Source organism: Terrapene carolina, unplaced genomic scaffold (genome assembly GCF_002925995.2).
Source record: "Terrapene carolina triunguis isolate 2854851 unplaced genomic scaffold, T_m_triunguis-2.0 Scaffold141, whole genome shotgun sequence".
NCBI classification, from domain to species: Eukaryota; Metazoa; Chordata; order Testudines; family Emydidae; genus Terrapene; species Terrapene triunguis.
The window spans coordinates 1,622,495-1,641,494 of record NW_020664492.1 but is presented as its reverse complement, the minus strand read 5'-3'; the positions used below and the strand labels follow the sequence as shown (position 1 = coordinate 1,641,494).

Below are 19,000 nucleotides of genomic sequence, written 5' to 3'. Positions count from 1 at the left end.
GGGATGGAGAGCACAGGTACATTTGTCCACTCCAGTTCATAGAGTTGTCAATGACTCAGCCAACCCTAGAGTTTTCCAGTGCCTGCACTGGCTGCAGGATGTGATACCATGGAGGAGATTCTATGGGCATTGGTGAAGCTGTCAAAGGGCGCAGCTGTGGAGCTGGTACTGGAGCTGGCAGCTGCACCCTGTTGGTCACCAAGTTGATCAGCCTTTCCATGAGCAGATGGTCCTGTCCTCTATTCCTCTGCTCTTCCTTGAGGAGTTTGTTGAGCAGTCTCTCCTCCCTTTGCATGTCCTGTTCCTCTTTCACATTCTGGAGCTCCAGGTACTCTTCACTTGTGCAGACCACACCGCCAAACATCTCATCCTTGGCCCTCTTGTGTTTCCCCTGCTTCTGGACAATCCTGTCCTCCAGAGTTCTGGCTCAGAAGGTTGGTCCACCTAAGGTGAAAATGCTTGCCAAGACAATGAAGGAGCATATTTTTTTCTTTGTCATTGTGGTACGGGGAGGAAGGAGAGGAAAGAATCCCCCCACTTTACATTCTGCATCAACATAAAGCCAGATTGCAACTTTTTATTATTTTGGAGTGCTTCTCTTACTTCTTTATGCATTGTCTTGTTCATAACCTCCTGCTAACATAGGCAGTCCATGGACTCACTGTGGTAAGAATTATATATTAATTTATTTTTTTAAATTTGTGTTTGGCTGAGGGAGGATGGGGTGAAATTGTAAAAAGGGCACTGTTACCAGAATTGGTTCTGACAATGTTTCAGGCCGGGGAAACCCTAGGAGACATAAATATTTCAGAAGTACCAAAATGGAAAAAGGAAGTTGTCCAGGCTAGTGGTGGGATCCCATCTGTTTATGAAAAGGAGATTTTTTAGTATGTGGTACTGAGCAGCATATCAACAGGGGGAAAGGTTTAGTAAATTACCATGGTTGCCCTAGCAAGTTTGCCGGAATCTGACTGACTAACTAGAGTTCCACCTTCTTGAAAATTTTTCAAGCATCATCTGTCAGGAGTGGAGGGAAATTAGAGTGAACATTAACAGGATGCTACACTAAGATGCAGAGGCTTGGTATCAGCAGTGTGGATTCTCCCGTGCTGTCCCCCACCATAGACCGGGACCCAGGTAGTGTCCTGCAAATGGAAAGAATTAAAAGGACAAGGACTGAGGTCCTAAAGGGACTTTACCACTTTGTACAAGTCCAAGGGACTTATAATCCATGATGTCTGGGAAAGTGCTCTGCTAATCAAGGTATAACTCTACATCATTAGTGTGACCGAGTTACAGAAGAGCAGTAGTTGCAAAGCTATGCACTCATTTCTGCTAGGTTTGTAACCCTTTAATTGTTTTGCATTTTTTTTAAATTGCAAAGATAGTCTGAAAGACTCGCTAGTTATGTGTTTTAATTTTTTTCCCTTCACTCGGCATTCTTCTTGGATCGCACATGCTGATGGGAAGGAACAAGAAGAAAGTAGGTTATGGAAATGTTATGGCTTCATTGTGACAGGATCCCCGAGGTACAACTGTGGGACTGTGGGACACTGTGCCCCCTTAACTCACTGTTCCGGGTTGTCTCTAACAATGCCTTACTGGTGACAAGCAGCAAACCCCTCCAGGTGCTGTTACCACTTGGTACAACCGCATTTGGAACCCCACACCCAGCTAGATTGCATGAACGATCCCAGAGCCACTCACGAATCACATAGAGAAAGGCACCAGCCAAATCCCCCCGAGCACCCAGCCTTGTACCTCAGGAATATACCATCTTGCACTGCTCAAGACCCTTTCTTGAGCAATGCAATTTTATGTATTGGTTCACCAGTTCATCAATGGAAAGGGGACATACACCACCCTTTGTAACCTGAGCAGATTTACCAAGCACTTCAGTCAAACTAACTGGTAAGGATAAACATTAAAATAAGTTTATTGATTACAAACTGATAGTTTTTAAGTGATTATCAGTGATAGGCAAAAAGTCAGAGTAGTTACCAAAAGAAAATAAAAGATAAACACGCAGTCTAAATTCTCAACCTTATTAGACTAAGCAATATCTGGACTAAGCAGTTTTTCTCACACCACTAGATACTGCAGGTTGGGTACAGTCTTTCATACACAGGCTCTCCCTGTTAGCCTTGGGACCACTCTCCTCAGCTCCAGTGTTCTCGTTGCCTTCAGCGTAGGTGGGGGAAGAGACAGGACAAATCATGGAGCCTCTGTCCTCTATTTTACATCCTCATTCCATGTGCTTGGAGAAAACAAGTCCAGGTATGTCTGGTGGGCATTGCTGAGTCACCAGGCAAGGTTGAGCAATTCCCCTGGTATGGCCTTATGCAAGTGAGTCATTGAATTGTAACTCTCTTGCTGGACAATGGCTGCTGATGGTTGTTCGACACCTGTCCGGGCATTGGTTAGCTCCCTTGTTTTTTCTGAGGAGCTAATATCTGGACGGTTTCCTAACTCACAGCATATTTTAGTGAAAACCAACAACACAATCTTATAACAACAACACAATCGTGGGGGGGGGGGGGAATAGCTCAGTGGTTTGCACATTGGCCTGCTAAACCCAGGGTTGTGAGTTTAATCCTTGAGGGGGCCACGTAGGGATCTGGGGCAAAATCAGTACTTGGTCCTGCTAATGAAGGCAGGGTGCTGGGCTCAATGACCTTTCAGGGTCCCTTCCAGTTCTAGGAGATAGGATATCTCCATATATTACAATTATAACTTCATATGCACTAATAATATACATATTTAGATAGAACAATGTCTTTTAATAGATCATAGCCTTTCCCATAATACCTTACATGGCATGCTTTATATGAAATATCACAATTATATACAAATGATGAATATGGGGGTTACAGAGTGTTCCCCTGAGGTATAGTGTGTCACATCCACCCTCAGTCGAAGCAAAACACACTCTATTGCATGCACCATCCTCCATAATGATAGTTTTGTTGAGCATAACCTGTAAATCTCTCTCTCTTAAAAGCACATTTTTCATCATGACAATAACAAATATGGCAGGTAACACTTACCAGGCTTCAGTTCAGATACTGACCCTGTGCTGCATACTCTCCAGGCTGTTCCCTAGGTCCAGCTGCAAAAATAGACCCTCAATGTCCACAAGCCCAACTGGCTGAACTCTGCTGTCTGTTCCTGGGACTGAGCCTCTGCCATGGTCTCATCTGCTGCTACCCCCCATACCCCTCTTCCACCAGGCTGAAAACAAGGCCATCCAAGTTCAGGAGCATGTCAGAGGTGATGGTGGGTTCTGTGCTTGGGGCAGTGGCAACCCTGATCAAGCTCCTCATAGCAGCAGTGAACACTAACGTTGCCAAACCTGCCATGTCCATTCTTGGCCTTGTGGGATAGCTGCTTCATCTGCTCCCTGTACTACCCACCAGTCTGGTGGATGCCCACATCTCCCAGTATCTTTGAGATGGTCTCATAGAGATGTATATTTTTGGAGCTCCTTTTATGATCATGGTCTGGAGGCTTCTTGCACCTGAGGTTAATTCGAACTCCCATGTGCTCCTCCAGTCAGCTAACAGCATGCTAGCATCTTCTATGGAAGATGGAGCTGGACTGAATTGTTCAGAAACTAGAGCAGGATGTGGAAAATGAAATAAATTCCAAGCAAGGGTATGTGAACTGGCAGGTAGCAGTGCATAGAGGGTGACTCTGAAGCGAGTAGGCAGAAGGGCCAGAAGATACAGATACAGGAAATTGTGGGAATGGCATGGCTTTGAGTGGGGATGATACAGTAGTTTGGACAAAAATGCACAGCACAATATGTGGCAAGCCTGCAGTGTAGACCTACTTTTGAAGCATTAACAGAAAGGGTCATTTCGCGGCTGTTATTATCATAGAAAATGGGCCTGAACAATACTTTGTATTATAGACAGGAAATGTATGCTAGCTACACTACTTGCAGCACTACAATCTCTCCCAAAACAATATTCCAAAGAGCAATTTATGAAATTATTTTTATCCTCCATTCTGGTGGTTTGATCTTTTGCATAATTTGGAACATCAAGTCTTTTTTACTAGGTGTTTGTTGTTGTTTGAGCTTATTTGAATAAATAAACCTCGTGATTTTCAGCAATTTAATATTTGTTATGGAGATAAATTAACTGCTCCATAGTTAGGGATGCACATAGTTCCTCCCCTGTGGGCCTTAAAAAACTTTCAGAGAGCTTTTTGTCTGTCAATGTATGTTAGGGTCAGAGCTGAAAGTAAGTTTTTGCTCACTAACTCACTAGAAGGTTTTTATTTTTTTATACTGATTTGTGCCCCGTTGCTCTGCTTTTTATTTTGTATGCAGGTAGTAAAGTAAAACAAGATTTATGATCTCTTAAACACTCTCCACTGGTATGTGTAATCTGCCATCAAGGAGGTAGCTTATGTTAAAATATAAATAGTTATTGCTCCCGTGTCAGTTATATGTAACTGAGACAGCAAAAAACCATGTAGTGGAAAGGAAAAACTACTGCTAGCCATTGCCCTTAAATCTTTTTATTATTATTATTATTTGTAGTAGTAGTACTTCTAATGCATCCATACTTTTAGTATTTGGGCATGGATACATGCATTTAGAAGTGCATCAGCTCCCTAAAGGAAGAGCAACAAAGCTTCCACCTTCATTATATATTTTATCAGTGCCACAACCACTTAGAGGTGACTCAGCATCTGAATGTAATGGAACCATATGATGACATGATGAGTGTATGCAGACTAGGAATATTGATTACACATAAAATGGAGTAACCCATAATAAATGTTTTCAGCAAAAAGATTTAAATTATGTAACAAACCAGGTAAAAGCCAGAAACCTTATTTAAGTCAGACATTTTCACAACCCAGACTCTGTCCTTTATTATTAAAAGTAAATATACCACAAATATAATCTTTATGATTTTCCTTTCTTTTTTTTTCTTTAAGAAAATGAGCTTTCTCGTTTGTTTGCTGTTATTGAAGCAGTTCAAGTAAGGCATAACTTAGATCCAAATTCTGCCTTCATGCATCTTCTCTTCCACCTTAACTGCAGTCAGTGGGGATCCACAGGGAACAAATAAGGGCAGAATTTAGCCTATAAATGATCTGGCTTTGTATAATCCAAATGGTTTGATTACAACTTTTTCCAGTTTTTTCCCCAAAAAGAGTGTGCATGTGTCATCAGAGAGTGGTAGATTTATTCTCAGGCTTCTTGAAATTAGATTAGTAAATATGGTACTATAGTTTGCTGTTCAGTAAAGCATAAGTCAGACAAAGATTTCACTGATTAGTACAGTCAGTCATCTCTACTTAATTTGAAATGTTTAAACATTCTAATTTTTAAAAAAATGCTGTCATAAATACTTAAGGAATTGGCTTAGAAATTAGGTATAAAACAAATGTGCAATGCTTACTGCATTTTAAAAGGTTTTAATTTTGTTAGTAGTGCATTGTCTTAAATCTAAAAGTGGTTGTTGAGTCATTGTTACTTGCCTGCTAGCACTGCAGAATCTTAGCAGCTGCAGTTGCATATCTTTTACTGCAGTACGCTTCCTGTTGAATTAGTAACCCAATAATATTTGACAAAGAGTCCTGTGGCACCTTATAGACTAACAGAAGTATTGGAGCATAAGCTTTTGTGGGTGAATACCCACTTTGTCAGACGACTGACAAAGTGGGTATTCACCCACGAAAGCTTATGCTCCAATACTTCTGTTAGTCTATAAGGTGCCACAGGACTCTTTGTCGCTTTTTACAGATCCAGACTAACACGGCTACCCCTCTGATACTTGACACCAATAATATTTGTTTCTATGGCCCCATTTACTCTTCCTTTCCTCAGACTCCTTCCCATCTGTTTCTGCACAGTAATATCCCTTCTTGCTTATGGAAGGGACTCACATCGTCCAATGCAGCAAACCTTGCCAGTGTTCACAGTTATTCCAGATGAGTATGATATGCTTAGTCATTTTGAAATCTACAGTTTTCTATTTTCAAGGAAATGGCCATTCTGAGGATTGCTTTCATTTCATTTTATAGCAATATGACAACATTGCAGAGGGCTCTATACATTTTGCATTCATACTCTACGACTTTGTTTCCACATATCTTGATTGTGTTTAACGTCTCCCAATTTCTATAGCACTGGCCAAGCAGAACTCCTTTTTCATAGCCACCCAGTCTTAAAGGAAATGTTCTCTTACATATTTATTTTGAAAATAATAATTTGAAAAGTGCTGTTCTACTTTGAAAAGTGATTGTAAAAATGCCATTCTGGGATGTTTGTGTTTTATCATCTCAATAATTTCCAAGTCAACTGTACTCAGTTTAGAAGTAAAAAGATGTTTCTTTTAAATGCCGCTCCTGCAGAATTCACTCTGGGTTGTGAGAGTCAAATGGGTTCTTTCCTTCTCATATAATATATGATCATCAGTAATAAAGGTTCTGCAAGCCAAATTTTACTTATGTGACCCATTATCTTCAATGGGTTTGCACAGTGCAATGATTTAGTAAACGATTTTGTTGATGGTACACAAGGAGTAGAATTCCATTCCCGCTTCCAAAGCTGTGTTGTCTCTGCAGTGCTAACAGGAGTAAAAACCAGTAAAAAATTATTTTTGTCACTAAAATCAGAAGATAGTATTGAGTACATACCAGGAGTACTTCTGAGTCAGAAGGTACAGTTTTTATACAGTCACTTTTCAGGGATGATTCACTATTTAAAGATGTCTACCCATTGTTACATTTCAGGGAAAAAGAGTTAATCAATCATTATTGCCAACACGCAAAAAGATAAGGAGCTTGGTTACAGATAATTGAATTAGCAAAAAGAGCTAATTAACTAATTTGTATCTCCCTAACACCAGATGAACTGTACCAATTCATGGATGAAGACTTGTCATTTCTGAAGCAAACTTCAAATCCAAGCTGTTTCCTGAGAACACTAACCAACTGTATTCCTCATAAGCAAATGCATTAATGTTGCTAGATCTTGACATGTTTTTTCATAGCTCTTTCTCTTCGTGTATTTTTGCCCTTCAAGAGCCAGGATAACTCCAGGCTGATGCTGCCTATACATCTTTCTTCTGGGTGAGGACTCATGGTCTGTTGATGGGGACCACAGAGGATGTCTAGTAACCTTTGGCTGCCTAAAATAATGAGGCTAGATGGTTAATGAGTGTTTGAAGGAAATGGAGAGAGGTGGAGAAAAGGGAACATTTGAGGGAAAATGGAGTATGAGGAGAAGAGGTGAATTTTTTGGTACTATGGAGTGATAGAGGGAAAATGAGAGGCAATGGAGAATGGGAATAGAAACTGGAAGGTTATTGTCCATAAACATTCAGGGGCAGTGAAGTGAGACAAAAGCTGGAAAATGAGGCCCCACATTGTGATTTTTGTTGCACAAGTGAGTGTCCCTTATTGTCCTTCATTTTGGGAATGTGTGCTCCACACCATGGAGCTGGCATGCTGAGAAGTGTATAAGAACTCAAAACCACTGTGAAATAAGTCAGTGTCATTTCATTTTACAGATGGGTAAACTGAGGGACAGGGAGGTTTAAGTGACCTTTTTCAAGATCTATGCCAGTGTCAGAGCTAGGAACAGAATTTAGAAGTTCTGCAGTGCCCTGCTCCAATCATGAGATAACACTGTCATTCCAATACTAAAAGTCTACAATGGGAAAGTATATCTATCATAAAGAGATTATTTTATGTATATTGCACTATAAGTATCAGCTTGTGTCAATGAAAGCATTATAAAATTGGCCATGCTTCGCTAGCAATTTTGTCTGTCCTGTTTGTTGCTTTGCTTCTCTTATTTAAAAAAATGCATAAAAACAACTAGCTGATGACACCAATATTCTTACAAAGCAGTAGAATTGTTGCAGATTTTGTACAAGACTTAAAATTGAGATTCTGAGTACTTGTGATCAGTCCATATCCCATGGCAATTTACATGAGTAGGTGTCTTTGTTAACTAAAGTGTCCTGGACAAATTCCACCTCAGGAAATTACATTCCACATACGTAAGTTACATCTACTTACAGACTGTCCACACCGTGCTATGTCGGCGGGAGATCCTCTCCCACTGACACAGTTTCCGCCTCTCACGGAGGTGGAGTAATTATGCCGACGGGAGAGTGCTCACCCATCCGCATGCCACCTCTTCACCAGATGTGCTACAGCAGAGCAGCTACATCAGTGCAGCCTAAAGGGGCCTAAATTTGCTGGATATGGCCACCAAAGATTCTCTCTTTTCCAAGGGGCTTTCCTGAGTGGTGTAGAGCCAGCGTAGCAGCTCTATGCCATTCATTTATAAATAAAGCTATGATTTTATCATGGAGATCGCGGAAGTCATGGAATCTGTGACTTCCAAAGACCTCCATGACTTCTGCCCCGGTGGCTGGGAGTTGCAGGGTCCCGCCGCCTCCTGCAGCGGCAAAGAGCTGTGAGGTACTCCTGCTGCCTGAGGCAGCGGGCCTCCAAGCTCCCAGTCACCGCAGACAGGGAGGGTACCCCGTAGCTCTTGTCTGCTGCAGCAGCAGGGGGACCCCCGCAGCTCCCTTCGCTGCAGCAGGGCCATGGGACCCCTGCAGCCCCTGGCCGCCATGGGGTAACAGGGGGACTCCCGCAGCTCCCCACTGCGGTGGTGGCAGGGGGATTCCCGCAACTCCCTTTTGCTGGAGAGGGGGGGGGACCCTGGAGCTCTGAGCCCCCACGGGTGGTGGGGACCCCAGAGCTCCCAGCCACCCCGCAGCTGCCTAGTCCCTTCCCATTTTATCATGGATATTTTTAGTAAAAGTCAGGGGCAGGTCATGGGCTTCCATGAATTTTTCTTTATTGCCTGTGACCTGTCTGTGACTTTTACTAAAAATATCCATGACAAAAATCATAGCCTTACTTATAAGCCTTTCACTGTAGGGGTCTTGACTAGAGTATTGTTGCACTCTGCCTTTTCTTGATTGCTGGAACAGCCTCTTGAGGCTGATCTAACATATGCTTCAGGCTGGCCAAGGATATGAGATAAAGTGACCTTTGCCACCCCTCCTCACCTCTCTCCGCTTCATATACTGAGTTTATCTTTGTCAGAACTGATAATCAGATATGCTTCTACAGATACAGATGAAGAGTACTGTATTTAACTTGTGTATACATTGTAGATTCTTTTGAGGAGGAGGATTTTAAAATGTTGCAGGCTCTCTCACTCTGGGAATTGTAAAACTTGTTGCAGCATGTATTACAGTCTGTGGGGATAAGTAGGATTTTGCCCTGTATCACGTTGTGTTGGGATGGAATGGGTTGGGGGAATTTTGCTCTCTGTGTTTGCAGCGTTGCAGCGTGTTGGGATGGGAAGGAGTTGGTTTTGCTGGATGGGTTGCAGTCTGTTGGGTAGGGAATTTTGGTGTACATGTGCTAGTCGTCTGTAGGAATAAAGAGGATTTTGCTGCATGTGTGTGTCAGACTGCGGGGACAAGTGGGGCATTTTGCTGTGTTGTGTCTGTGTGTGGAACGGGAAAGATTTTGCTGTGTGTGTCACAATCTCTGGCGGCAGGGGATTTTGCCGTGTGTGTCACAATCTGTGGGGATGGAACGGGGAGGATTTTGCTGTGTGTGTCACAATCTGTGGGGATGGAACGGGGAGGATTTTGCTGTGAGTTGTAGTCTGTGGGGATGCAGGGACTTGATGGTGAGTTTCAAAGTTTGTGGGAATGGGCGAAGACGCTGCTGCGAGTGTTGCTGTCTATAGGGATGGAGGAGAATTTTGTGGTGTGTGTCACAGTCTGTGGGAATGGGGAGGATTTTGCTGTGGGGGTGTGTGAGTCTGTGGGGATGGGGAGGGGGTCTGGTGTAGTGTGTGTGTGTGTGGAAGGGGCAGGATCCTGTTGTGTGAAGTGTGTGTGTCACTGTCAGCCCGGGGAGAGGAGCCGTTTGTCTCCCGCGAGGGCAGTTCCCTGTCCCCGGTAGCCTGGTTTCCCTTCACAGCGGGAGGAGGTTGGTGTGACAGCCGCCTCCCCTGCAGAGATCTGTGTTGGCCCGTCCCCGCTGGGGGCCGCCCGTGCTCAGTCCCGCCCCCTGGCCATGTGTGGAGCCGCGGCGCCGCGTGGGGGACAGGGCCCGGCGGGTGCCGCAGCTAACGGTTCTTTGTGTCCGGGGCCGCTGGGCGCGAGCGTGGCGGGTTCGAACTGTCATTGAGCGGCGGACGCGCCCGGCCGCTTCCTGGCTGAGTGACCGCGGCCGTGGGGGGATGTGAGTGCGGGGCAGGGCGGTGGGTCTGCGGCACCGGGCGGGAGTGGGAGGCGGCTCCCGGAGCGGGGCCCTCCGGCCGGGTTCCGCTTCGGCGGCTCCTCCCCGCCCGAGCGCGGCGGCGGCTGTCGCAGCCTCACAGCGGGCAGGGAGCGCTCGGGATCCCCGGAGCCTTCGCCATGCCCGTCACCCCGCCCGTGCCTCCAAGGCCAGCGGGTCCTGTCCCGGTCAGAGCTTCATCCTCTCTCCCGAGAAGCGGCGTCTTTGCCTGCAAGGGCCCCGCCTGTTGGTGCCTCCCTGCGGCTCAGCGCTTGTGGGGGAAGCCCAGGCTGATGCTGCCTGGCTGAAGAGCTGGAGGATGTAGGGTGGCTAGGTAGCAAGTGTGAAAAATCAGGACACTTTCTGGGGGGCGGGGGTATTGTTGAGTATACAAGACAAAGCCCCTAATATCGAGACGGTCCTGATAATCGCGGGATGTCTGGTCACCCTAGGGGCGAGGTGGGACCTCTCCCTCGCTCCCCCAGCTGGGCACGGGTGAGCTAGTGACAGCGGGAGCTCTCTCCTGTCACCTCCCACCCTGAGCTCCTCTGCCTTGTGTTCCGCAGGTTGGCCAGGGTGACCGTGCTCCATGACTGCCTGGGCTGCAAGACATTCGAGGTGCCTCCTTCTGCGGCTGTCGGACACCTAAAGGCATTAATTAATTCAGAAACCGGGTTTCCTGTCGCTGAGCAGCAGTTGTGGCACCTTGGGAGAGAGGTGAGTGTCCTTCTGTGACCTGTGACTGGCTGCCAGACTGATATACCATTTACACGTTGCCTTGGAAGCATCCCTGCTTTCCCTGATGAAGACAATGCAGAGTTGAAATGTTTAAAGCATTAAATATAATACACCTATACCTCGATATAATGCGACCTGATATAACACGAATTCGGATATAACGGGGTAAAGCAGCGCTCGGGGGGGGGGAGGGCAGGGCTGCGCATTTCGGCGGATCAAAGCAAGTTCGATATAACGCGGTTTCACCTATAACACGGTAAGATTTTTTGGCTCCTGAGCACAGCGTTATATCGGGGTAGAGGTGTATGTGCATGCATGAAGTAGCCTATTGCAAGGAAAGCATTGAGATAGTTGGTTGATGATTATTTATATTAGAGGAGCATCTGGAGCAGGGTGGATTTGATTTAAACCAAATTGATTTAAATCATGATTTAAATCACTAGTCAGAAAGACTCGATTTAATCATGGTTTTCTACATAAAAGTGCATTCTTGTTGGTTGTTATAACCTTAATACATATTCTTCACAACTCAGAGATAGATGTAGGTTTCATTTTTAGAAGGTACACACTATACATTTTTTAACAATGATTTATTTTGAAAACTTTTCAGATTAGTTTTACAGCTATATCAGAAAATGAATGATTGTTTGATTATTTCATTTACCAAAGGTAATTGAAGCAGATATTTATGAAGTCATTGGGAGGTGAACTATCTCCAATTCAACAGGCTAATCATTAATATTTGGAGGATTTTCTTGCCATGCTGTATTAGGAGGAGAACATCACCAGACACAGACATTTAATTTTTTTTATTTAACTAAAACAACAACGTTAAGTATTCTGGATTTTTTTCTTCAACAGCAAACTGTCTGGTGATGTTCTAAAAATAAAACCTATATCTATCTCTGAGTTGTGAAGAATATGTATTAAGGTTATAACAACCAACAAGAATGCACTTTATGTAGAAAACCATGATTAAATCGAGTCTTTCTGACTAGTGATTTAAATCAAATCCACACTGGTCACAGGTTTCTTGATTTTACTCTCCTCAGCCCTCCGTTTCCATTTTGTGGTACCGGAAAGAGGTGTTAGCACATCACCCTCTGAAATGTAACAGGAAGCCGAGAGTCTGAGCAACACTTTTTTTGGTTGGCATTACTACTGAACTATGTCTTTTGGTTGGAAACATTTAGTCACTAAAGAGTCTTGAATAGTTAGTCTGATATTTTTGGTTTTATAATTAAGACTATAAATAGAGGTTTTTTCTTCTCTATCATGGCAATTATAAAAGTTATTTTCAACCTTTTCAACTCTAGTTGCTTAGGGCCAGGTTCTCCCACTGTCGTATACACTGAGTAGGTAGAATGATCTGCTGTAAAACTTTTTCCCCTTTAAAAATAAAGTGAAGTTTGCTTTATTTCTAGATGACAGATCTAGTCAGTTAAAATAATCTTGAGTGTAAGTTGTCATGGTGACAGGGCTAATTGCATCTGTGACCCCTTTTCTGGCCTCTCTGAGTGCATCCCCCCTTCTGTATGAGGCCTTGTGCTTCTGTCTCCCTGTAGTAGAATCATGCAATTCTCCCACTTTTAGACTAGATCCCAGGCTGTGTATCAACTGTATTACCACAATAGCTCTGACTGGGTTTGAGTATCTACTGTTCTTCTCTTCAGGAGCTTGTGGCCAGCAGTGACCCCAAACAGACATCTTAAAATGAAGTATTGTTTAAACTTAACAGTAGGAATAAAGCATAACATAAGAGAAGATGTTATTAAAACAATAAAAGATCTACACTTGTCTATCTTATTTATAGTCGTAGGTAGGCCTGTCTTACCCCAGGCACCTCAAACTCTGGAGTCTGGGTTCACCTTAGCTCAACCTTATCTGTCCCCTTAAGGAAGTGTGTTCCTTTAAATCTAGTCTTTGTTTTCTCTTCCCACAGGTGGTTTTTTTTAAAGCCCAGTTTGATTAGAGCCAGAGCATCAAATGCTTTTGTATTGGCCTAAAAGTGTTTGCAAGGAAGTGTGTATCAGGATCCACCCCTTCCCCGTTCTGAGTGCATTTCCTGGCAAATCTGCTATTGAATTAACTCAGTATATGGATACAGTAAACAACACAAAAGCCCAGTCAAGAAACAGTATTCCTAATTTATTACAGTCAGCTTCCAATCAATCATAGCTTTCATCCCAAAAATAAGTCAGATCATCTAAACCAGGCCTGCACAACTCATAAAGCGGTGAGGGCCATATTACTCCAAAGAAAACAGCTGAGGGCCGAAACCCCCCGAGCGCTGCCAACCCTCCCCCCACAGCGCCACCCAGCCCCCCCAAAACACAACACCCCTCCCGGGCCACCCGCCCCACGGAAACAACCCCACCAGCGCTGCCGAAACACCCCTCCCTCCACCCCCACCCCCAGCGCCACCTGTCCCGCGGAAACAAACCCTCCTTCCCCAGCGCCACCCCACCGAAACAGCAGTATTGAACCTCAGTAATTTGTTATAGCGGGCCCCTTAAGGTAGTATAATTAAGGTAAAAGAAAAATGTCTTTTTGCTAAAAGTAGAATAAGATCTTCCCCCCCACTTTGTAATCAATTGCCCTGTTGAATGAATGAGGTGTGAATGAGGAAGGCGTGGAAGGCAAGCACCTCCAGACAGCTGCAACCCTTGGAGAGGGCAGGGCCAGCTCTAGGATTTTTGCTGCCCCAAGCAAAAAAATTTTTGGCCGCTCCCCCTTTTTTTTCGTGCCCTTCTGCCCCCGCCCCGCCCCCACCCCCCCCCCTCCGGACCCCCTTCCCCAAATCCCCAGCCCTCACTGTTTACCCTTTTTTTCCAGATGATTCATGAATATATTGAACAGCACTGGTCCCAGTACAGATCCCTAGGGGATACCACTATTTACCTGTCTCCATTCTGAAATCTGGGCATTTATTCCTACCCTTTGTTTCCTGTCTTTTAACCGGTTACTGATCCATGAAAGGACCTTCCCTCTTATAACATGACTGTTTGCTTACGAACCTTTGGTGAGGAACCTTGTTGATAGTTTTCTGAAAGTTCAAGTACTCTATCTCCACTGGTTTACCCTTGTTCACATCTTTGTTGAGTCCCCCAGAGAATTCTAATATATGGTTGAGGCATGATTTCCCTTTACAAATCCGTGTTGACTCTTCCCCAACACATTGTGTTCATCTACATGTCTGATAATTCTGTCCTTTACTCTAGTTTCTACCAATTTGCCTGATACTGAAGTTAGCCTTACCATCATGTAATTGCCAGGGTTGCCTCTGGAGCTTTTGAAAAAAAATTGGCTTCACATTAGCTATCCTCCAGTCATCTGGTACAGAAGTTAATTTAAGTGATAGGTTACATACAGTTAGTATTTCTGCAATTTTATATTTGAATGACTTCAGAACTCTTGGATGAATACCATCTGGTCCTGGTGATTTATTACTGTTTAATGTATCAGTTTGTTCCAAAACTTTCTCTATTGACCCTTCAATCTGGGACAGTTCCTAAGATTTGTCACCTAAAAAGAAAGGCTCAGGTGTGGGAATTTTCCTCACATCCTCTGCAGTGAAGACCAATGCAAAGAATTCATTTAGTTTCTCCGCATTGGCCTTGTCTTCCTTGAGCGCTCATTTAGCCCCTTCATCATCCAGTGGCGCCACTGATTATTTGGCAGGCTTCCTGCTTCTGATATACTTAAAACAATTTTTGCTGTGAGTGTATGAATCTTTTGCTAGTTGCTCTTCAAATCCCTTTTGACCTGCCTAATTATTTTTGACTTGCCAGAGTTTATGCTCTTTTCTATTTTCTTCAGTAGGATTTGACTTCCACTTTTTAAAGGATGCCTTTTTGCCTTTCTCACTCTGTAGTTTAGCCATGGGGACATTTTTTAGTCCTCTTACTGTTGTTTTTAATTTGGGGTATACATTTAATTTGAGCCTCTATTATGGTATTTTTAAAAAGTTTCCATGCAGCTTGCAGACATTTCACTCTTGTGACTGTTCCTTTTAATTTCCATTTAACTACCGTATATACTCGTTCATTAGCCGAATATTTTTGGTAAAAAAGTGAAGCATCAAAGAGCAGGGGTCGGCTTATCAATGGGTCTACACCAAAATTTGATGATTTTAAGCTCTATGGAATTATTGAATTGAATATCTAATACATTGTCATTTTGTTTACATGGAGCGTCCGCAGGCATGGATCCCCTCAGCTCCCAGTGGCCGCGGTTCACCGTTCCCAGCTAATGGGAGCTGCGGGAAGTGGCGCGGGCTGAGGGATGTTCTGGCCACCACTTCCTGCAGCTCCCATTGGCTGGAAACGGCAAACCGCGGCCACTGGGAGCTGAGGGGCTCCGTGCCTGCGAACGCTCCAGGTAAACAAAACGTTCAGGCCCGCTAGTGGCTTACCCTGACGGGCCAGGAGCCAAAGTTTGCCAACCCCTGAAATATACGGTCGGCTTATGAAAGGGTCATACAGTTTTTGCTATTTTTTCCTATCCATCTTGGGGGGTCGGCTTATAAACAAACAAGCTAATGAACAAGTATATATGGTAGCTTCTGCATTTTGGTGTCCTTACCCTTTCTGAAGTTAAGTGCTATAGTGGTGGGCTTCTTTGGTAATTTTCCCTCACACAGAGATGTTAAATTTAATTATATTATGGTTGCTATTACCAAGTGTTTCAGCTCTATTCACCTCTTGGACCAGATCCTGTGCTCCACTTAGGACTAAATCAAGAATTGTCTCTCTCCTTGTGGGTTCCAGGACTAGCTGCTGCAAGAAGCAGTCATTAATGGAGTCTAGAAACTTTATTTCTGCATTCTGTCCTGAGGTGACATGTACCCAGTCAATATGGGGATAGTTGCAATCCCCCATTATTGGGTTTTTATGTTTTTGTAGCCTCTCCAATCTCCCTGAGCATCTCACAATGACCATCATCATCTTGGTCAGGTGGTCGGTAATATATTATTATTGCTGTCCTCTTATTATTCCAGCATGGAATTTCTGTCCACAGAGATTCTACGGTACAGTTGGATTCATTTAAGATTTTTATTTTATTTGGCTCTATGTTTTCTTTCACAGATAGTGCCACTCCCTCACCAGCATGACCTATTCTGTCATTCCTATTGTAACCCTTCTGCCCATCTAAGTTGGCAGCAACAAGGGCCGGGTTCTGTATCTAGGGGTTCCGTTTCAATAACACAATGCAAAACCGGCTCGAGCCCCCACCCAGTGACCTGGGACAATTACATACCACCCGCTGGGTGCCTCTAAGAGGCAATACTTCCCCTCTCGCAAGCACGGAGTCTGAGTGTAGCAGAAAATGTTTAATAACGTGAGGTAAACGACATCAGCATAAAATTGGAAAAACACCACAAACAGGATTCATAACACAAAGCATGAGCAAAACCCACCCCAGCAAATTGGGCTGTGTCCTTTCCCTTTGGATCTTGAATCCAGCAACCCAAAAAATCACCCAGAGTCCCCAAAGTCCAACACCCCCAAAGTCTCTTGGGTCCAGCAACCACCCAATGTCCCAAAAGTCCAACAACCCCCAAAGTCTCTGTCCCTGGTCAGTGCCACCCCAGAGTAAAAAACAGGGGGGGGCATGCAGGGTGTTAAGGGGCACCTTACGTGATCCGAGGCTGGCCAGCCGTCTGTTTCTCCATGGGGGTTCCGCCGCAGCCTTCACCACGAGCCAGTCCACTTTCCTGCCATCCCACGAACTGCTCCGCTCTACAAGCTGCTCCGCTCTGCTCACCGACCTGTGAGCCGTTCCAGCCGTCCCCGCAAACAGCTCCGCTCGCGCCGTTCCTTGGGCCACTCCAACCGGCCCCACAAGGCTCCACGCCGCTCGCTGCTCCTCCAGTCGTCCCCACAAATTGCTCCGCCAGCTGCTGAGCAATATAGCTTCAGGCTCCCCCACTAGTTAACACAGCACTCAGTGCTCTCAGCTCTTAATAACTTTTGCTCTTTTGTGATTTCAGCTCTTAGCAATTTCAGCTCATATATAGTAGGAGAGCCCCAGTGCTGGTGCACCATTGGCCCAAAGTGAATTCAGCTCAGCAGCCTGTAACTAGACTCCTAATAGAGTCAAAGTTAGCTCTGACATTCAACAGTGGAGAGAGGAGATGGTGCAATTGGTGTTTCAAACCCTCAGCAGGGGCCCATACCATCAGGTACAAATACCTGTCCCCATCCTCTCTCAATTCACTGGGTTTTGTAACCCATGCTCCTTGTCAAGCAAGTGCTACTTAGGTAATGGTGAAGGACTCACTCAGTCCTTCTGTCATACAACAGTTCCACTGGCCTTGATTCACAGAATCAGGGTAACAAAACTTTATTCTTCCTGCCCCAATAATAGAGAAACTGGGGATCCCACACCAGCCAAAGTAACCACTTTCAGTTGCTGTTGTTTCATGCCAGGCGAGTGGGTCTGCCTATGCAAACAAGATCAGCCCCTGGAGTTCTTTTCCACACTCGCCATAATTCACCACCAGATGTCAGGGTAGAGCTCATCCTGACTCTGCTTACACTATATATTTTGTACCTTGGTATTACAAAAACAATGAGGAGTCCTTGTGGCACCTTAGAGACTAACAAATTTATTTGGGCATAAATAAATTTGTTAGTCTCTAAGGTGCCACAAGGACTCCTCGTTGTTTTTGCTGATACAGACTAACACGGCTACCACTCTGAAACTTGGTATTACAGTATACCATTGATTGTCATTATTCTACCAAGTCATGATGCTTATTATGTCAATATCCTCATTTAATACCAGGCACTCAAGTTCACCCATCTTAGTATTTAGACTTCTAGCATTTGTATACAAGCACTTATAAAATTTGTCCTTGTTTAGTTGTCTGCCTTCATGTGATGTAATTGAATGGGACTCTCTTTCATTTGACTGTGTCTCTTCAATTTCTACCTGTACTTTATCAACTTCTATCCTCTTCTCTTTACTAGGATATAGAGAATCCTAGTTAATAGATCCTCCCCTATGGGATGTCTCTGTCCGAACTGTGTGTCCCTCTGCTCCTGTCAGTTTTCCCTCAGCCCTTAGTTTAAAAGCGCCTCCTTAAAGAGGGTCCTTATTTTGCCATAGCCCTTAGTTTAAAAACTTCTCCTAAAAGAGGCTGCACCTGGGCCTATTAAAGCTTGCTAACGGGCAGTTGGGGGATAGAACTGAGACAGGCTGCTCTCTGGGGAGGGAAGCCACTTTGAAGTGGAGCTAGCTCCTATGGTGGGTCCCTGGAGCAAGGGGCCGGGGGCTAAGAGAAGCCATCCTAGGGCTGCAGGAAGGGAGCTGAGTTGACTTAAATTGGGAAGCTGCCAGGAGAAGGAGTACCAGAGACCTCTGGGAGGGGTGGCCCTGAAGCCTGCCAGAGGTGACGTGTTGGTGGGGGCATGTGGGGTCAAGTGCCCCCCCCCAGATTGGCCTGCCAAGGCAGGGAGGGAGAGGGGCTCTGTCCTCCTGTTGCACCTGCCCCCCAGCATGCTTGGTCCCTGTCCCTGGCAGCTGGGCACTGTCCCCAGGCCCATCTGCTGGCGACAAGAGCTGAGAGACCTGGAGCCCCCTCTCTCCCCCCAGCACAGACAGTTGCCCCTGTCTTTGGCAGCTGGACTCAGGTGGGGGCACTGCCAGGCTCTCTCAGGCAGCTGCTGTGATGCACAGAGCAGTAACCCTGAGTGACTGGCTTGAGCCATGTGAGAAGCAGCTCCGTCCCACCCCCTGCCCAGGCCCAGCTGCCAGGGAGAGCGGCTGAAAATGCCACGGAGGGTGGGGTGGGGGTGGGGGGATGGGGTGCAGTGGGAGAAGAAGAGAGCCTCCCCTCCCCTTCCTCATCCCCACAGGTAACACGGGGTGGGGAGAGAATGGCAGACCCCGGCTGGGTGCAGGGCAGGGGGGTTGTTGGGATGAAGAAACATGTGGGGCAGTTATGTGTCCTCCCCTTTAGATTGTGCCC

General features: G+C 45.1%; 1 protein-coding gene across 1 annotated transcript in view; it reads left to right on the top strand.

The window, feature by feature from the left end:
- Positions 1-19,000, top strand: part of LOC112112901 (sacsin) — a 104,913-nt gene that overhangs the window by 13,530 nt on the left and 72,383 nt on the right. The window contains exon 2 of the mRNA XM_026653536.2: positions 10,854-11,004. Coding sequence (XP_026509321.1) covers positions 10,854-11,004 — 151 coding nt within the window. The remainder of the gene's footprint in view (positions 1-10,853; positions 11,005-19,000) is intronic.